Source organism: Tachyglossus aculeatus, chromosome 2 (assembly GCF_015852505.1).
Source record: "Tachyglossus aculeatus isolate mTacAcu1 chromosome 2, mTacAcu1.pri, whole genome shotgun sequence".
Classification (NCBI taxonomy): domain Eukaryota; kingdom Metazoa; phylum Chordata; class Mammalia; order Monotremata; family Tachyglossidae; genus Tachyglossus; species Tachyglossus aculeatus.
Window position 1 is genome coordinate 141,543,835 of NC_052067.1, and position 16,961 is coordinate 141,560,795.

At 45.1% G+C, this 16,961-nt stretch overlaps 1 protein-coding gene across 3 annotated transcripts in view; it reads left to right on the forward strand.

Annotated features, from left to right (window-relative positions):
* CCDC91 (coiled-coil domain containing 91) overlaps positions 1-16,961 on the forward strand; it is a 510,937-nt gene that overhangs the window by 107,187 nt on the left and 386,789 nt on the right. For all 3 annotated transcript variants that reach the window (XM_038742360.1, XM_038742369.1, XM_038742367.1), the window contains exon 5: positions 216-320. In XM_038742360.1, coding sequence (XP_038598288.1) covers positions 216-320 — 105 coding nt within the window. The remainder of the gene's footprint in view (positions 1-215; positions 321-16,961) is intronic.

A 16,961-nucleotide genomic window follows, 5' to 3' on the forward strand; every position in this document is an offset into this window, starting at 1 on the left:
TAGGCCATGCTGCTTCTTGTGTATACTCTCCCTAGTATACCACTGATTGATTATTATTTGGTTCGATTCCCAGACCACCACTAAATTGACTTCTTCCTATCTGCTGGTTCTCTCAGACCAGATTGTATTGTGCTGTTCGATGCGGACTTCATATGTGTGTTATGCTGAATTTTCTGAAACACTAATGCACATTTTTGAATTGCGTGTTTCTTTAGGATTTGGAAAAGTTAATGGAAAAGTACAAGTTCTTTGAAAGTGATTTTCTGAAGGACAAAGAGAATGAAGTACTCACCTGTCAGAATCGATATAAGGAACTACAGGTATGATTCATTTAGGCAGATTGTCAAAATTGTTCTGAGATTTATAAAAGCACACCTTTTGGGATAAAATTGCTACTCCAAAATCATACTTAATTTAAAGAATAAAACAGAGCCACCATAAACAGCGTGCGTAAGCTCATTGTGGGCAGGGAAAATGTCCATTTGTTGTTGTATTGTACTCTCCCAAGCGCTTATTCATTCATTCATTCATTCATTCATTCATTCAATTGTATTTATTGAGCTCTTACTAATGTACTAAGCACTGTACAGCACTGTACTAAGCACTTGGAAAGTACAATTCAGTGCAGTGCTCTGCACACATTAAGCGCCCAATACATATGACTGACTGAATGAATGAATGAATGCATTAAAATCAGCAAACTGGAAATTTAAAAAGGGGCATTTTTCAGTTCTGAATGTATTGAAATGAATCAGGGGTCTCATTCAAAAGAAGAAGACAAAAAACACAACTCTTTAACTGATTATTTGGTGGTGGTTTGGTATAGTTCAGTAGGGGCACACCGTCTGATTGTAATTGGGTCATCATGATTTATAAGGAGGAAGGGGAAGGAGCCAGGTAGATCTAAAATCCAGCCCACTGAGGGCAGGCAGTTGTTTGATTCACACTGGAAAGCAAATGGACAGTGAGGGCCCGATAGGATTCATGTGCCTTTGCTGGACTCTCCCTGCCTGCCTATTAGCCACTTTATTCTTTTATTCAATCACATTTATTGAGCGCTTACTATGTGCAGAGCAGTTTATCATTATTATCATTGTGGAGAGTTTATCATTATCATTAAATGCCGGTGAGTCATTTACGATTCATAGCAACTCCATGGATATACTTTCTCCAGAACGTCCTGTCCTCTGCCATAATCTGCAATCTTTCTAACAGTTCTTTCATTATCGTTGTTATGGTTTCTATCCATCTAGCCGCTGGTCTGCCTCTTCCACATTTTCCCTGGACTTTTCCTAGTATTAGGGTCTTCTCCAGAGAATCAGTCCTCCTGATTATGTGTCCAAAATATGGTAATGTAAGTCGAGTTATTTGGCCTTCCAAAAACCACTTTGGATTAATTTGCTCCAAAGTCCATGTTTGTTTTTTGGGCAGTCCATGGTAGTTGCAAAGACAAGCTTACAGTCTGGAATGAGGGATAGTAATTATGATATTCATTCAGTCATATTCATTGATAGCTTACTGTGTGCAGAGCCCTGTACTAAGCACCTGGGAAAATACAATAGAACAATAAACACACATTCCCTGCGGACAATGAGTTTATAGTCTAGAGTGTACAATCAAATCCTCCAATCAAAGTGTGCCTCTGGAGGTTATAGATACACATAAATGTAGACTGTAAGCTTATTGTGGGCTGAATAAATGCTATTGGATCCATGAAATATCTAAGGCAGACTTCTGTAGCCATCTGATTAATTGGTGTAGTTCCCCAGTGCTTAGTAATTGTGGAATTAATTCTGGTATTGTATATTAATTGCTTACTTTGTGCTAAGCATTCTACTAAGCATTGGGATGGGTACAATCTAATCAGATTGGCCACTGTCCGTGTACCACATGGGGCTCACCTTATCAATTCCCATTTTCCAGATGAGATAACTGTGGCACAGAGATGTTAAGTGATTTGCCTAAGGTTGCACAGAAGGCAGGCGGCAGAGTCAGGATTAGAACCCAGAACCGCCGATTCCCATGCTCAAGTTCTTTCTACTAGGCTACACTGCCAGCGTTTAGTACAGTATCTGGCACATAGTAAGCGCTTAACAAAAACCACGATTATTATTATTATTATTATTATTCTCTGAGAATGAGGAACGTTGTGAGCCCCCCGTGGGACAACCTGATCACCTTGTAACCTCCCCAACGCTTAGAACCATGCTTTGCACATAGTAAGTGCTTAATAAATGCCATAATTATTATTAGTGTTATTAATGGGAAACCAACGGAGGTTTTTGAGGAATGGGAAGATGGGCCGAAACTCAAGTTGACAGTCTTGTCTTATGCTGTTGAGTCGTCTCCGACCCATAACGTCGCCGTGGTCCCATCTTTCCCAGAACGCCCCACCTCCATCTGCAATCGTTCTGATGGTGCATCCGTAGACTTTTCTTGGTAAAAATGCAGAAATGGTTGGCCATTGCCCCCTTCCGCGCAGTCACCTTGAGTGTCCGCCCTCAACTCTCTCCCATGCCGCTGCTGCCCAACACAGCTTCAAAGCTGTCCATCCCCTCGCCCCCTCCTACCTCCCCTCCCTTCTCTCCTTCTCCAGCCCAGCCCACACACTCCGCTCCTCTGCCACCGTTCACCTCCTCACTGGGCCTCATTCTCGCCCGTCCCGCCGTCGACCCCCGGCCCATGTCCTACCTCTGGCGTGGAACGCCCTCCCTCCTCACATTGGCCAAACTAGCTCTCTTCCCCCTTTCAAAGCCCTGCTGAAAGCTCACCTCCTCCAGGAGGCCTTCCCAGACTGAACCCCTCTTTTCCTCTGCTCCTCCTCCCCTCCCCATCGCTCCGACTCCCTCCCTCTGCTCTATCCCCTCCCTCCCTCAGCACTTGTGCATTTATGTACATATTTATTATTCTATTCATTTTATTAATGATGTGCATATATCTATGATTCTATTTATTTATATTGGTGGTACTGACGCCTGTCTACTTGTTTTGTTTTGTTGTCTGTCTCCCCCCCTTCTAGACTGTGAGCCCGTTGTTGGGTAGGGATGGTCTCTATTTGTTGCCCAATTGTACTTTCCACGCACTTAATACAGTGTTTTGCACACAGTAAGTGCTCAGTAAATATGATTGAATGAATGAATGTATGATGGTTTGGAACAATGCCCTGGGTGACAGAGTGGAGTATGGACTGGAGTGGGGAGAGATTGGAGGGAGGGAGGTCAATGAGGAGGCTGACGGAGTAGACGAGGAAGGACAGGACAAGTTTCTGGACCAGTGTAGTGAGTGTTTGGATGAAGAGAAGCAGCACAGTCTAGTGCACACGGTAAGTGCTCAATAAATAGGATTGAATAAATGAATGCTTAGAACACAGGCCTGAAAGTCAGAAGGATCTGGCTTCTATTTCTACCTCCACCACTTGTCTGCTGTGTGACCTTGGACAAGTCACTTCTTTTCGCTGGCCCTCCATTACCTCACCTGTAAAATGGGGATTATTTGTAAACCCCATGTGGGACAGGGACTGTATCCAACCCTATTTGCTTGTATCCACCACAGCGCTTAGTACAATGCCTGGCACATAGTAAGCACCTAACAAATGCCACACTCGTTATTTTGCATTCTGTCACAATTCCTTCTTCAGTCTAGTTCAGAAAGTGGTTGAGAAGTAAATCATCAAGAAACATGTGCATTACTCCATAGTCACCTGATATTTTCAAAATATTTCACTCTCGGAAAAAAGCATTTGCATTTGAAGTCCTGCTTGTTGAATGTAGTTTTGGAAGTTGCTCTATACATTAAAAGGGAGTTGAATTAAAACCGCAGAATCCTTGGATACTTTTAGAATCGAATGGGAAGAAGCCATGCGTCTTTCATCCGTTCTTGGGTTCTTGTTTTCCAGAATTTTTCACGAGATGGTCGAGATGTGTTATTTTACACCAAGTGTCTTTAACTTGAATAGTGGCAATATTTACCGATAAGGCAGTGAACATTGTTTTGACTTATTTATCCAAGATTGTTGATTTTAACGATAATCCCTTTCGGTAACCTCTGAATAAAACTAATCTTAGAGCAAAAAATACAGGAATTTAGCAGAAGCTATTGGAGCTTGTTGGATTTGGCCTAAAAAACGCTTAAGAAGTCTGTTGTCATTATCTGTCTAAATCTGTATATTTTTCTGAGTCAAACCATTCAGATGATGACCTTCCCTCTTTTCAGTGAGTTGCGGCATTTGAGAAAAGAGCCTGTCTATTAATGTGATCAAGACTCCAGCAGGCCAAAACAAGCACTAGCTTGGAAAAAACCTTTGGAAGTGCCCTGAATGCTTGCTGGCCAGCAGGAATCAACATCATTAGCAGCAGCATCAGGATTTATTAATTGCTTACCGCATTCAGACACATGGATGTGAGAATGATCCCCGCGGGAGACTCGGCACACATTAAGCACTCAATAAATAGCACCGATGGATCGATCGGTTAATTGGCTATGGCACAATCATAGCATAATGTGGGAAACAGCGCAACTTAAGGGATAGAGCACAGACATGGGAGTTAGAGGGAGCTGGGTTCTAATCCAGGTCTGCCACATTCCTCCGGGTGACCTTGGGCAAATGACTTCACTTCCGTGCCTCAGTTTCCTCATCTCTAAAATGGGGATTGAGACTGTGAGCCCCACGTGGGACAAGGGACTGGGTCCAACCCGATTTCCTCGTATCCACCCCAGCGCTTAGTACAGTGCCGGGCACGCAGTAAGCGATTAACAAATACCACTCTCATTATTATTCATTCAGTCGTGCTTATTGAGCACTTACTGTGTGCAGAGCACTGTACTAAGTGCTTGGAATGTACAATTCAGCAACAAAGAGAGACAATCTCTGCTTACAACGGGCTCACAGTCTAGAAGGGGGGAGACAGACGTCAAAACAAGTAAATAGGCATCAATAGCATCAATCTAAAAATCTAAAAAAATAGAATTATTGATATATACCCATCGAAACAAGTAAACAGGCATTAATTATGAATAAATAGAATTATTTACAAGCACTGTGCGGTGGGGGGTGGGGGAGTGCAAAGAGGAGCAAGTCGGGGTGATGGAGGGGGGAACTGAGGAAAAAAGTGGGGCTTAGTCTGGGAAGGTCTCCTGGAGGAAGTGATCCTTCGGTAGGGCTTTGAAGGGGGGGAGCGTAACCCTTCCTCTTCCCTTCCTCTTTCTCCTCTTCCTCCTCCCCTTCCCTTCCTCCTCCCTTCTTCCCCTCTTCCTCCTCCTCCTCCACTCTTCCCTTCTTTCTCCTCATCCCCTTCTTTCTCCTCTTCCCCTTCTTTCGCCTCTTCCCCTTCTTTCTCCTCTTCCCCTTCTTTTGCCTCTTCCCCTTCTTTCTCCTCTTCCCCTTCTTTCTCTTCTTCTTAGAGAAGCAGCGTGGCTCAGTGGAAAGAGCACAGGCTTTGGAGTCAGAAGTCATGGGTTCAAATCCCGGCTCCACCAGTTGTCAGCTGTGTGACTTTGGGCAAGTCACTTAACTTCTCTGTGCCTCAGTTCCCTCATCTGTAAAATGGAAATTAAGACTGTGAGCCGCCCCTGGGACAACCTGATTGCCTTGTAACCTCCCCAGCGCTTAGAAGAGTGCTTTGCATATAGTAAGCACTTAATAAATGCCATCATTATTATTATTATTATTATTTGAGGAGGGAGGACATTCCAGGCGAGAGATAGGACATGGGCCAGGGGTCGACAATGGGACATTATCCACGCCAGCACTTAGAAAAGTGTTTGGCCCATAGCAAGTGCTTAACAACTGCCATAATTGGCATTATTATTATTTATTAACAGGGTGGAAGAAGGGTTTATGGCATATTAAGGGCTGTGAATAATAATGATGGTATTTGTTAAGCGCTTACTATATGCAAAGCACTGTTCTAAGCGCCGGGGGGGGATACAAGGTGACCAGGTTGTCCTCCGGGGGGGCTCAGAGTTAATCCCCATTTTACAGATGAGGTAACTGAGGCACAGAGCGTGGCTCAGTGGAAAGAGCACAGGCTTTGGAGTCAGAGGTCGGGTTCAAATCCCGGCTCCACCAATTGTCAGCTGTGTGACTTTGGGCAAGTCAGTTCACTTCTCTGGGCCTCAGTTCCCTCATCTGTAAAATGGGGATGAAGACTGTGAGCCCCCCGTGGGACAACCTGATCACCTTGTAACCTCCCCAGCGCTTAGAACAGTGCTTTACACATAGTACACATAGTAAGCGCTTAATAAATGCCATTATTATTGTTATTATTAAGTGACTTGCCCAAAGTCACACAGCTGACAATTGGCGGAGTTGGGATTTGAACCCATGACCACTGACTCCAAAGCCCGGGCTCTTTCCACTGAGCCACACTGCTTCTCTATGAATCTGACATGATGTTTTACTGATTCCCCAAACTCCTCTTCCTGCGGTGCTCCTGTTAACCTGCAGAATGGAAGAAAACGGAGTCATGTGGTACTTGCAGGGAGTCACTCTTCAGTGGCATTAGAGAAGCCACGTGGCTCAGTGGAAAGAGCCCGGGCTTTGGAGTCAGAGGTCATGGGTTCAAATCCGGGCTCCGCCACTTGTCAGCTGTGTGACTTTGGGCAAGTCACTTCACTTCTCTGGGCCTCAGTTCCCTCCTCTGTAAAATGGGGATTAAGACTGTGAGCCCCCCATGGGACAACCTGATCACCTTGTAAACTCCCCAGTGCTTAGAACAGTGCTTTGCACATAGTAAGTGCTTAATAAATGTTATTATTATTATTATTATTATTATTATTATTATTATTATTATTATTATTCTCTGTGCCTCAGTTACATCCTCTGTAAAATGGTGATTAAGACTGTGAGCCCCATGTGGGACAACCTGATCACTCTGTATCCCCCCCATTGCTTAGAACAGTGCTTTGCACATAGTAAGCGCTTAACAAATGCTATTATTATTATTATTATTATAATTATTATTATTACTACCCCAGCACTTAATACAGTGCCTGGCACATAGTAAGCAATTAACTAATACCTCCCCAGCACTTAGAACGGTGCTTTGCACATAATAAGCGCTTAATAAATGCCATCATTATTATTATTATTATTATTAATCTGAACCTCTTAGAGAAGCAGCCTGGCTCAGTGGAGAGAACACGGGCCTGGGAGTAACGAGGTCATGAGTTCTAATCCTGGCTCCGCCCCTTGCCTGCTGTCTGACCCTGGGCGAGTGACTTCACTTCTCCGGGCCTCAGTTCCCTCAACTGGAAAATGGGGGTCAAGAGTGTGAGGGATTGGGTCCAACCTGATTAACCCGAATCTACCCCAGTGCTTAGAACAGTGCTCAGCACATAGTAAGGGCTGAACATTGTTGTTATTAAGCGAGTCACGTCACTTCTCCGGGCCTCAGTTCCCTCAACTGGAAAATGGGGGTCAAGAGTGGGGGGGATTGGGTCCAACCTGATTAACCCGAATCTACCCCAGTGCTTAGAACAGTGCTTGGCACATAGTAAGGGCTGAACATCATTATTCATTCAATCGTATTTATTGAGCGCTTACTGTGTGCAGAGCACTGTACTAAGCGCTTGGGAAGCACAAGGTGGCAACACAAAGAGACGGTCCCTACCCAACAGGGGGCTCACAGTCTAGAAAGTGAACATATATTAAAATACCCATAGCATATGGCAATATTGTACTGCACTAGTAATTTTTTATAGCATCTATTAAGTGCTTACTATGTGCAAAGCACTGTTCTAAGCTCTGGGGAGGTTACAGGGTGATCAGGTTGTCCCACATGGGGCTCACAGTCTTCATCCCCATTTTACAGATGAGGGAACTGAGGCCCAGAGAAGTGACGTGACTTGCCCAAAGTCACCCAGCTGACAAGTGGCGGAGCTGGGATTTGAACCCATGACCTCTGACTCCAAAGCCCAGGCTCTTTCCACTGAGCCACGCTAACCTGTGAGGACAGGTGTATGTGTGAATAATAATAATAATAATAATAATAATAATAATAATAACATTTGTTAAGCGCTTACTACGTGCAAAGCACTGTTCCAAGCGCTGGGGAGGGGAAACAAGGTAATGAGGTTGTCCCATGTGGGGCTCACAGTCTTCACCCCCATTTTACAGATGAGGGAACTGAGGCTCAGAGAAGTTAAGTGACTTGCCCAAGGTCACACAGCAGACACGCGAGGCCCCTGTGCGTCTGCCCTCTGGTTTCCAGACTAGTAGGGACACCACCTGCGAGCGCACAGTGAGTTGCGCCAACTTGGCAGCAGGAGAGGACAGATGTCAGATCGTTCAGCCGCCTCTCCCCCGCCCGGAAGGAACAAGCGGTCTTTGAGGCGGTCGCCTTGGACGGCTTTATCGGCAGCTGTATCGGAGATTGTGGATTGTTTCGGGAACTCTCAGGATAAAGTCTTTGCCGGAGAGGTTCACTCCTCCCAAATGCTGTTTCCCATTGTTTGGCCTCTCAGTTAGGAAAGCCTGCTTATTCTGGGGGAGAATCCGGGCCAGCGTAAACACTCAACGGCATCCAGATCCCAGGCCGTCTCATGCGAAAGCGCTTTGTTTCAGATGGCCCTGTTTACTTCATAAATTGACATGCACTACCTAGATTTCCTCCCACGGTTCAGGACTTGAACCGCTCCGGTGCTGAGGATTATTATTCTCCTTCCCAGTCTTTCTGCGTACCGCTTCAAAAATGTTCCCGTGGGATCGCAAAGGGCCAGAGGGTAGGTCACAGAATAATAGGCTAGGCCTTTCAGAGTCTTTTGGAGTTCACTTTTCCTTTTCGAAAGAAGAATTCCTCCTGCTTTGAGTGGTGCTGAAATAATACGAGTCACGAAAGTGATCTTCGGGGTTGGGGCTGAAAGCCTTTTTATTTTCTGAGAACTCACTTTCTTCCCAAGATGATTCAAAGAACTATCATGAGGAGCTCAATGTTGGGTAGGGACCATCTCTACATACAGCGTGTCTCAGTGGAAAGAGCACGGGCTTTGGAGTCAGAGGTCATGGGTTCAAATCCCGGCTCCGCCAATTGTCAGCTGGGTGACTTTGGGCAAGTCACTTAACTTCTCTGGGCCTCAGTTACCTCATCTGTAAAATGGGGATGAAGACTGTGAGCCCCCCGTGCTACAATCTGATCACCTTGTAACCTCCCCAAGGCTTAGAACAGTGCATTGCACATAGTAAGCACTTATATAAATGCCATTATTATCATTGTTATTATTATTATTATTATTTTGCCAACTTGTACTTCCCAAGCACTTAGTTCAGTGCTCTGCACACAGTAAGCACTCAATAAATATGATTGAATGAATGAATGAATGAATGACAAGCCCAAGGAAGATTTAGCTCATGCCCCAGCCTGTTCTAGGAAAACCTCACGCACTTTCCCAGATTTCCACCAGCATCCTGGCTGAATCGGGACACCTAATCCCTTCACCCGGACAATACCCCGTAATAATGCATGGGTAGACGAAGAAGTAGAAAACCGTATTGAGAAGGCCACCATAGTCTCTGGGAGATTGACAGTTTGTTGATAGTACTAAAATTGACACCAATCTTAACACCAAACTGCATGTTCTTTTTTTTAAAAAAAGGATATTTGTTGAGCACATATTGTGTTCCAGGCACTGTTCTAAGCACTGGTGTAGATCCAGGTTATTCGGCTCGACACAGTCCCTGTCCCACATGGGGGTCCCAGTCTTCATCCCCATTTTACAGATGCGATAAGTGAGGCACAGAGAAATTAAGTGATTTGCCCAAGGTCACACTGCAGACAAGTGGTGAAGCTGGAATTAGAACCCAGGTCCTTCTGATGACCAGGTCAATGCTCATGTGAGAAGCAGCATGGCTCAGTGGAAAAGCCCGGGCTTCGGAGTCAGAGTTCGTGGGTTCAAATCCCGGCTCCACCAACTGTCAGCTGTGTGACTTTGGGCAAGTCACTTAACTCCTCTGTGCCTCAGTTACCTCATCTGTAAAATGGGGGTTAAGACTGGGAGCCCCACATGGGACAACCTGATCACCTTGTAACCTCCCCAGCGCTTAGAACAGTGCTTTGCACATAGTAAGCACTTAATATATGTCATCATTATTGTTATTATTACTATTATTATGTGTACAGAGGTGTGGTAGTTTCCAACATTCTCTAAGAATTGGGACTTTGGCCCGGTACTGAAACGATCATCAGTATTAAGGATATTTACTAAGCACCGACTGTGTGGAGAATGTGTATTAAATGCTTGGGAGAGTGCACCAGAAGTAGAGATCTAATAATATTAATAATAATGGTATTTGTTAGGCACTTACTATGTGCCAAGCCCTGTTCTAAGTGCCAGGCGTGGCTCGAGAAGCAGTGTGACTCAGTGGAAAGAGCACAGGCTTCGGAGTCGGAGGTCATGAGTTCAAATCCCGGCTCCTCCAACTGTCAGCTGTGTGACTTTGGGCAAGTCACTTCACTTCTCTGTGCCTCGGTCACCTAATCTGTAAAATGGGGGTTAAAACTGAGCCCCCCGTGGGACAACCTGATCACCTTGTAACCTCCCCAGAGCTTAGAACAGTGCTTTGCACAGAGTAAGTGCTTAACAAATACCATCATCATTACTATTATTATACAAGGTAATCAGGTTGCCCCACGTGGGGCTCCCAGTCTTAATCCCCATTTTACAGATGAGGGAACTGAGGTCAAGAGAAGTGAAGTGACTTGCCCAAGGTCCCACAGCAGACAAGTGGTGGAGCCAGGTTAAGAACCCAGGTCCTCTTGACTCCCAAGGCCGTGCTCTTCCCCGCGGGCCTTAACAGCACAAAACAAAGCAGATGACCAGCAGTTGGATCCTGGAATATATATATATATATATATATATGAATATATATAATATATATATATATATATATATATATATATGTTTGTACATATTTATTACTCTATTTATGTATTTATTTATTTTACTTGTACATATCTATTCTATTTATTTTATTTTGTTAGAATGTTTGGTTTTGTTCTCCGTCTCCCCCTTTTAGACTGTGAGCCCACTGTTGGGTAGGGACCGTCTCTATATGTTGCCAACTTGTACTTCCCAAGCGCTTAGTACAGTGCTCTGCACACAGTAAGCGCTCAATAAATACGATAGATTGATTGATTGATTGGAATAGTCCACCAACATTTAAGCAGTGCCGTTCGCAACTCAACTTCACTGAGGGGGATCTGGGAGGGGAGAGAATGATTGCTAGATAGCCTGGCAACTTTCATATGATAAGCTGAAGTGTGGCAAACCAAAGTAGAGAGGCCAGAATAGATACTAAAAAAAAACAACAAAAAGAATGAACTACCACCTTCAGTGATTGAATAGAGCGGAGAACTTTGTGGTATTTGCTAATCAATAAAAAATTTACCAAGCACTGACTGCGTGCGGACTGCGGAGTACTACAGTGCTCTGCACACAGTAAGTGCTCAATAAATACGATTGAATGAATATGTATTAATTCATTCAATCGTATTTATTAAGCACTTACTCTGCGCAGAGCACTGTACTAAGCACTTGGGAAGTAACAATACAACAACCCCTTCCCACAACGTAGCGCTTGGCATAGCACAATGCAACAGAGTTGGGTCCATATGTTCCCATCCCGTGATTAGCTAACAGACTAGCACTAGTTGTGTACCAAGCACTGTACTAAGCGCAGGGGTAAGTACAAGAAAAACAGGTTGGACCCAGTCCCTGCCCCACATAGGGCTCCCAGACTGAGTGAGATTCAATCACAACCGGTAAACCAGCGTGGTACTCACAGTCAGAAGAGCTTTTCTCCTGAATTGTGATTGTGATGTCTTGCTGTCCCCCTCCTACCTCATCTTGCTAATCTACTACAACCCAAACCACAGACTTTGCTCCTCTAACACCTCTAACACTAACATACTTTCTGTACTTTCCTGAGAAGCAGCGTGGCTTAGTGAATAGATCCCGGGCCTGGGATGATGATGGTGATGATGGAATTTATTAAGCGCTTACTATGTACAAAGCACTGTTCTAAGCACTGGGGAAGTTACAAGGTGATCAGGTTGTCCCACGGGGGCCTCACAGTCTTCATCCCCATTTTACAAATGAGGTAACTGAGAGAAGTGAAGTGACTTGCCCAAAGTCACACAGCTGACAATCGGCGGAGCAGGGATTTAAACCCATGACCTCTGACTCCAAAGCCCGGGCTCTTTCCACTGAGCCATGCTGCTTCTGCTGGGAGTCAGAAGGACCTGGGTTCTAATCTGCTTCACGTCTGCTGTATGCCCTCAGGCAAGTCACTTCACTTCTCTGGGCCTCAGTTACCTCATCTGTAAAAATGGGGATGGAGACTGTGAGCCCCACGTGGGACAGGGACTGTCCAACCCAATTTGCTTGTATCCACCCCAGTGCTTAGTACAGTGCCTGGCTCATAGTAAGAGCGTAACAAATATTATAATTGTTATTGTTTTTATTGTACTTTGATCTTGTCTGTCTCACTGCTCACCCCTTGCCCACTTCCTCCCTGTGGCCTGAAATTCCCTCTCCTTTTCTGTCTGGTAGACCCCTGCTCTCCCTCCCCACCTTCAATGCCTTACTAAAATCACATCTTCTAGACTGTGAGCCCGTTGTTGGGTAGGGACCGTCTCTATATGTTGCCAACTTGTACTTCCCAAGCGCTTAGTACAGTGCTCTGCACACAGTAAGCGCTCATTAAATACGATTGAATGAATTTCCTCCAAGAGACCCTCCCTGACTAACCCCTCATTTGTCCTATTTGCCTTCCCTTCTCTTGGCCCAACCTTCTGTGTCACCTGTAAGCTAGCTGTGGGCCGTGAATGCTTCTGTTTATTGTTGTATTGTACTCTCCCTAGGGCTTAGAACAGTGCTCTGTCCAGAAACGCTGTGGGCATGTCACTCCCCTCCTCAAAAATCTCCAGTGGCTACCAGTCAACCTACGCATCAGGCAGAAACTCCTCACCCTGGGCTTCCAGGCTGTCCATCCCCTCGCCCCCTCCTCCCTCCCCTCCCTTCTCTCCTTCTCCAGCCCAGCCCGCACCCTCCGCTCCTCTGCCGCTAATCTCCTCACCGGGCCTTGTTCTCGCCTGTCCCGCCATCGACCCCCGGCCCACATCATCCCCCTGGCCGGGAATGCCCTCCCTCTGCCCATCCGCCAAGCTAGCTCTCTTCCTCCCTTCAAGGCCCTACTGAGAGCTCACCTCCTCCAGGAGGTCTTCCCAGACTGAGCCCCTTCCTTCCTCTCCCCCTCGTCCCCCTCTCCATCCCCCCATCTTACCTCCTTCCCTTCCCCACAGCACCTGTATATACGTATATATGTTTGTACGTATTTATTAGGTTGTCCCACATGGAGCTCAGAGTCTTCATCCCCATTTTACAGATGAGGTAACTGAGGCCCAGGGAAGTGAAGTGACTTGCCCAAGGTCACACAGCTGACAAGTGGCAGAGTCCAGACTGAGCCCCCTCCTTCCTCTCCCCCTCCTTCCCCTCCCCATCCCCCCGCCTTACCTCCTTCCCCTCCCCACAGCACCTGTATATATGTTTGTACACATTTATTACTCTATTTATTTATTTTACTTGTACATATCTATTCTATTCATTTTATTTTGTTAATATGTTTTGTTTTGTTGTCTGTCTCCCCCTTCTAGACTGTGAGCCCACTGTTGGGTAGGGACCATCTCTATATGTTGCCAACTTGTACTTCCCAAGCGCTTAGTCCAGTGCTCTGCACACAGTAAGCGCTCAATAAATACGATTGAATGAATGAATGAATGCTCTGCACACAGTAAGTGTTCAATAAGTGTGACTGAAGGAATAAATGATCCTGTGCACTTGGTTTGCGCCCCCTGAAGCATTTGATATTCACCCTACTCACAGCACATCTGCCCAGGAAGTCCAGCACTCTCCCATTTCCACTGTCTGTAATTTATTTTAATGTCAGTTCAGACCGTTTTCCCCACTCCTCAGGAAACTCCAGAGGTTGTCCATCCACTTCTGCATCATACAAAAGCTCCTCACCATTGGCTTTAAAGCTGTCCATCATCTTGCCCCCTCCTACCTCAACTCGCTTTTCTCCTACTATAACCCAGCCCGCACGCTTCGCTTTTCTAGTGCTAACCTTCTCACTCTACCTCAGTCTCATCTATCTCGCTGCCGACCTCTGGACCACATCCTACCTCTGGCCTGGAATGCCCTCCCTCCTCATATCAGACAGATAATTGCTCTCCCCCACCTTCAAAACCTTATTACAGGCCCATCTCCTCCAAGAAGCCTTCCCTGATTAAGCCCTCCTCTCCTCTTCTCCCACTCCTTTCTGCGCCGCTGTGCCTTGCTCCTTCATTCATTCATTCAGTCGTATTTATTGAGCGCTTACTGTGTGCAGAGCGCTTGGGAAGTACAAGTTGGCAACATATAGAGACAGTCCCTACCCAACAGCGGGCTCACATTCAGCCTCCCTCCCATCCCCACAGCAAATATGTCACATATTTATTTATCTATTTATATTAATGTCTGTCTCCCCCTCTAGACTGTGAGCTTGTTGTGAGCAGGAATGTGTCCGTTTGTTATATTGTCCTCTCCCAAGCACTTAGTACAGTGCTTTGTGCACAATAAGCACTCAATAAATATGAATGAATGAATATGAATATGAATGAATGAATGAATGAATATGAATGAATGAATGAAAGTCTGAATGAATGTCTCCTTGTGGGCACAGATCGTGGTAATAATAATAATAATGATGATGATGATGGCATTTGTTAAGCGCTTACTATGTGCAAAGCATTGTTCTAAGCACTGGGGAGGTTACAAGGTGATCAGGTTGTCCCACGTGGGGCTCACAGTCTTAATCCCCATTTTACAGATGAGGTAACTGAGGCCCAGAGAAGTTAAGTGACTTGCCCAAAGTCACACAGCTGACAATTGGCAGAGCCGGGATTTGAACCCATGACCTCTGACTCCAAAGTCTGTGCTCTTTCCACAGTGCCTGGCATATAGTAAGAGCTTAACAAATACCATAACTATTATTGATTCTATTGTACTCTTCCCAAGGGCTCAGGACAGTACTGTACACACAGGAGTTTTTCAGTAAATACCTTTGATTGATTGATTTCTTTAGAGGCAATTTAGGAGATTGCTGTAGATACTGTGGCTAGCAAATGATTCCCAAATGCTAGTAAATGATTCGGTTGCTACCAAGGAATTCCTCTAAACTTTATGGAAAGGAGAGGTGGTTGTCAGTCTTTTCAGTCCCATCCACAAGAATCGGAAATTAAAGGAAAATTCATGTTCTCATTCTCCTTTCTTTGTCTTTTCTTCATCCCCTCACCCCTATCCCTGCCTCTTCTTTTCCTTCTTCTTCATTTTCTCCCCTTTTTTCCCCTTGCTCTTCCTTCTCTTTCCATGTCTCCATTTTTTCCCTCTTCATTTCTCATTTAGTCTCCCTCTGTATCTGTATTTGTATCTGTATCTCCCTCTCCTTCCCTTCAGAGGAAGATCAAGAAGTTACAGCTGTGAGATTTAGGAAAACTGGCGCTTACTAAGACCCGGAAGGACTGACACTTCTCAGCAAATAAAATGTGTGGCTTCTTTTGGAATGAATTGAGGTTTGCGGTTCACGTTTGTATGGTAGTGGATTTTGAAATCCTGAAGTAGAAACTGAGTTCTTGGGGTTGATAGGTTTATTAACCTGATATAACGTCTTGCGTTTTGTCTGAGTGGGGATGACAGAATTAGATGATTCAGTTTAATTCGTGAGTTGTTCCCCTCTGCTATTACTTTGATTTATCACACAACCTTTTTCCAAAATGATTTCAGCATTCTTGCAAGGGAAAAAAATTCATAATTGCAATTCTCAATCGCCAACCCTAAGACATTGACTAGCCCTCCCTTTTTTACCCTGATGTGGCCTGATTTTTTCATAGCTTTATATTGTGTGTGTGTGTGTGTGTGTGTGTGTGTGTGTTTCACAGCCATTCTTTAAAAGCAAATTCACGGTTCTTTGCAAACTTTATTTGGTGGGATTTTTCCTTTTTTTTTGTTTAGGAAATGACTTTAGAACTTGTTTATTTCAGTGGCTTCATTCCACTCTTTTTGTCAACAATATTCTGATTGTGATTAAAAAGTCACAAATAAAATGGTTTAATTTAGAGAATATGATTTCACTTCGGATGACATTTAGGATGAAGAAGCCGTGGTTTCTTTTGTTTCATTTTTGAATGTACCATGAACCATAGAGTGAGCAGGAAATCAGACCTAATGCTGTTGTAATACTGGAGAGAAACTATCAGCATCCTCCTATCTCGCGGGCTGCGCCTTCTCAGCTTAACAGATTCCTCCTCTGCCTCCCATTGCTATTTGATTATGTAATTCGTGCTTTTAATCATTTTGTATCATTGATATTGTTTTGGTCAAATTCTTAGCTCTTGGGAGCCATACCTCAAAAACCTCCAATGGCTACCGATCAATCTGCGCATCAAGCAGAAACTCCTCACCCTGGGCTTCAAGGCTCTCCATCACCTCGCCCCCTCCTACCTCACCTCCCTTCTCTCCTTCTACTGCCCAGCCCGCACCCTCCGCTCCTCCACCACTAATCTCCTCACTGTACCTCGCTCTCGCCTGTCCCGCCATCGACCCCCGGCCCACGTCATCCCCCGGGCCTGGAATGCCCTCCCTCTGCCCATCCGCCAAGCTAGCTCTCTTCCTCCCTTCAAGGCCCTGCTGAGAGCTCACCTCCTCCAGGAGGCCTTCCCAGACTGAGCCCCTTCTTTCCTCTCCCCCTCGTCCCCCTCTCCATCCTCCCGTCTTACCTCCTTCCCTTCCCCACAGCACCTGTATATATGTATATATGGTTGTACATATTTATTACTCTATTTATCTATTTATTTATTTATTTTACTTGTACATTTCTATCCTACTTATTTTATTTTGTTGGTATGTTTGGTTCTGTTCTCTGTCTCCCC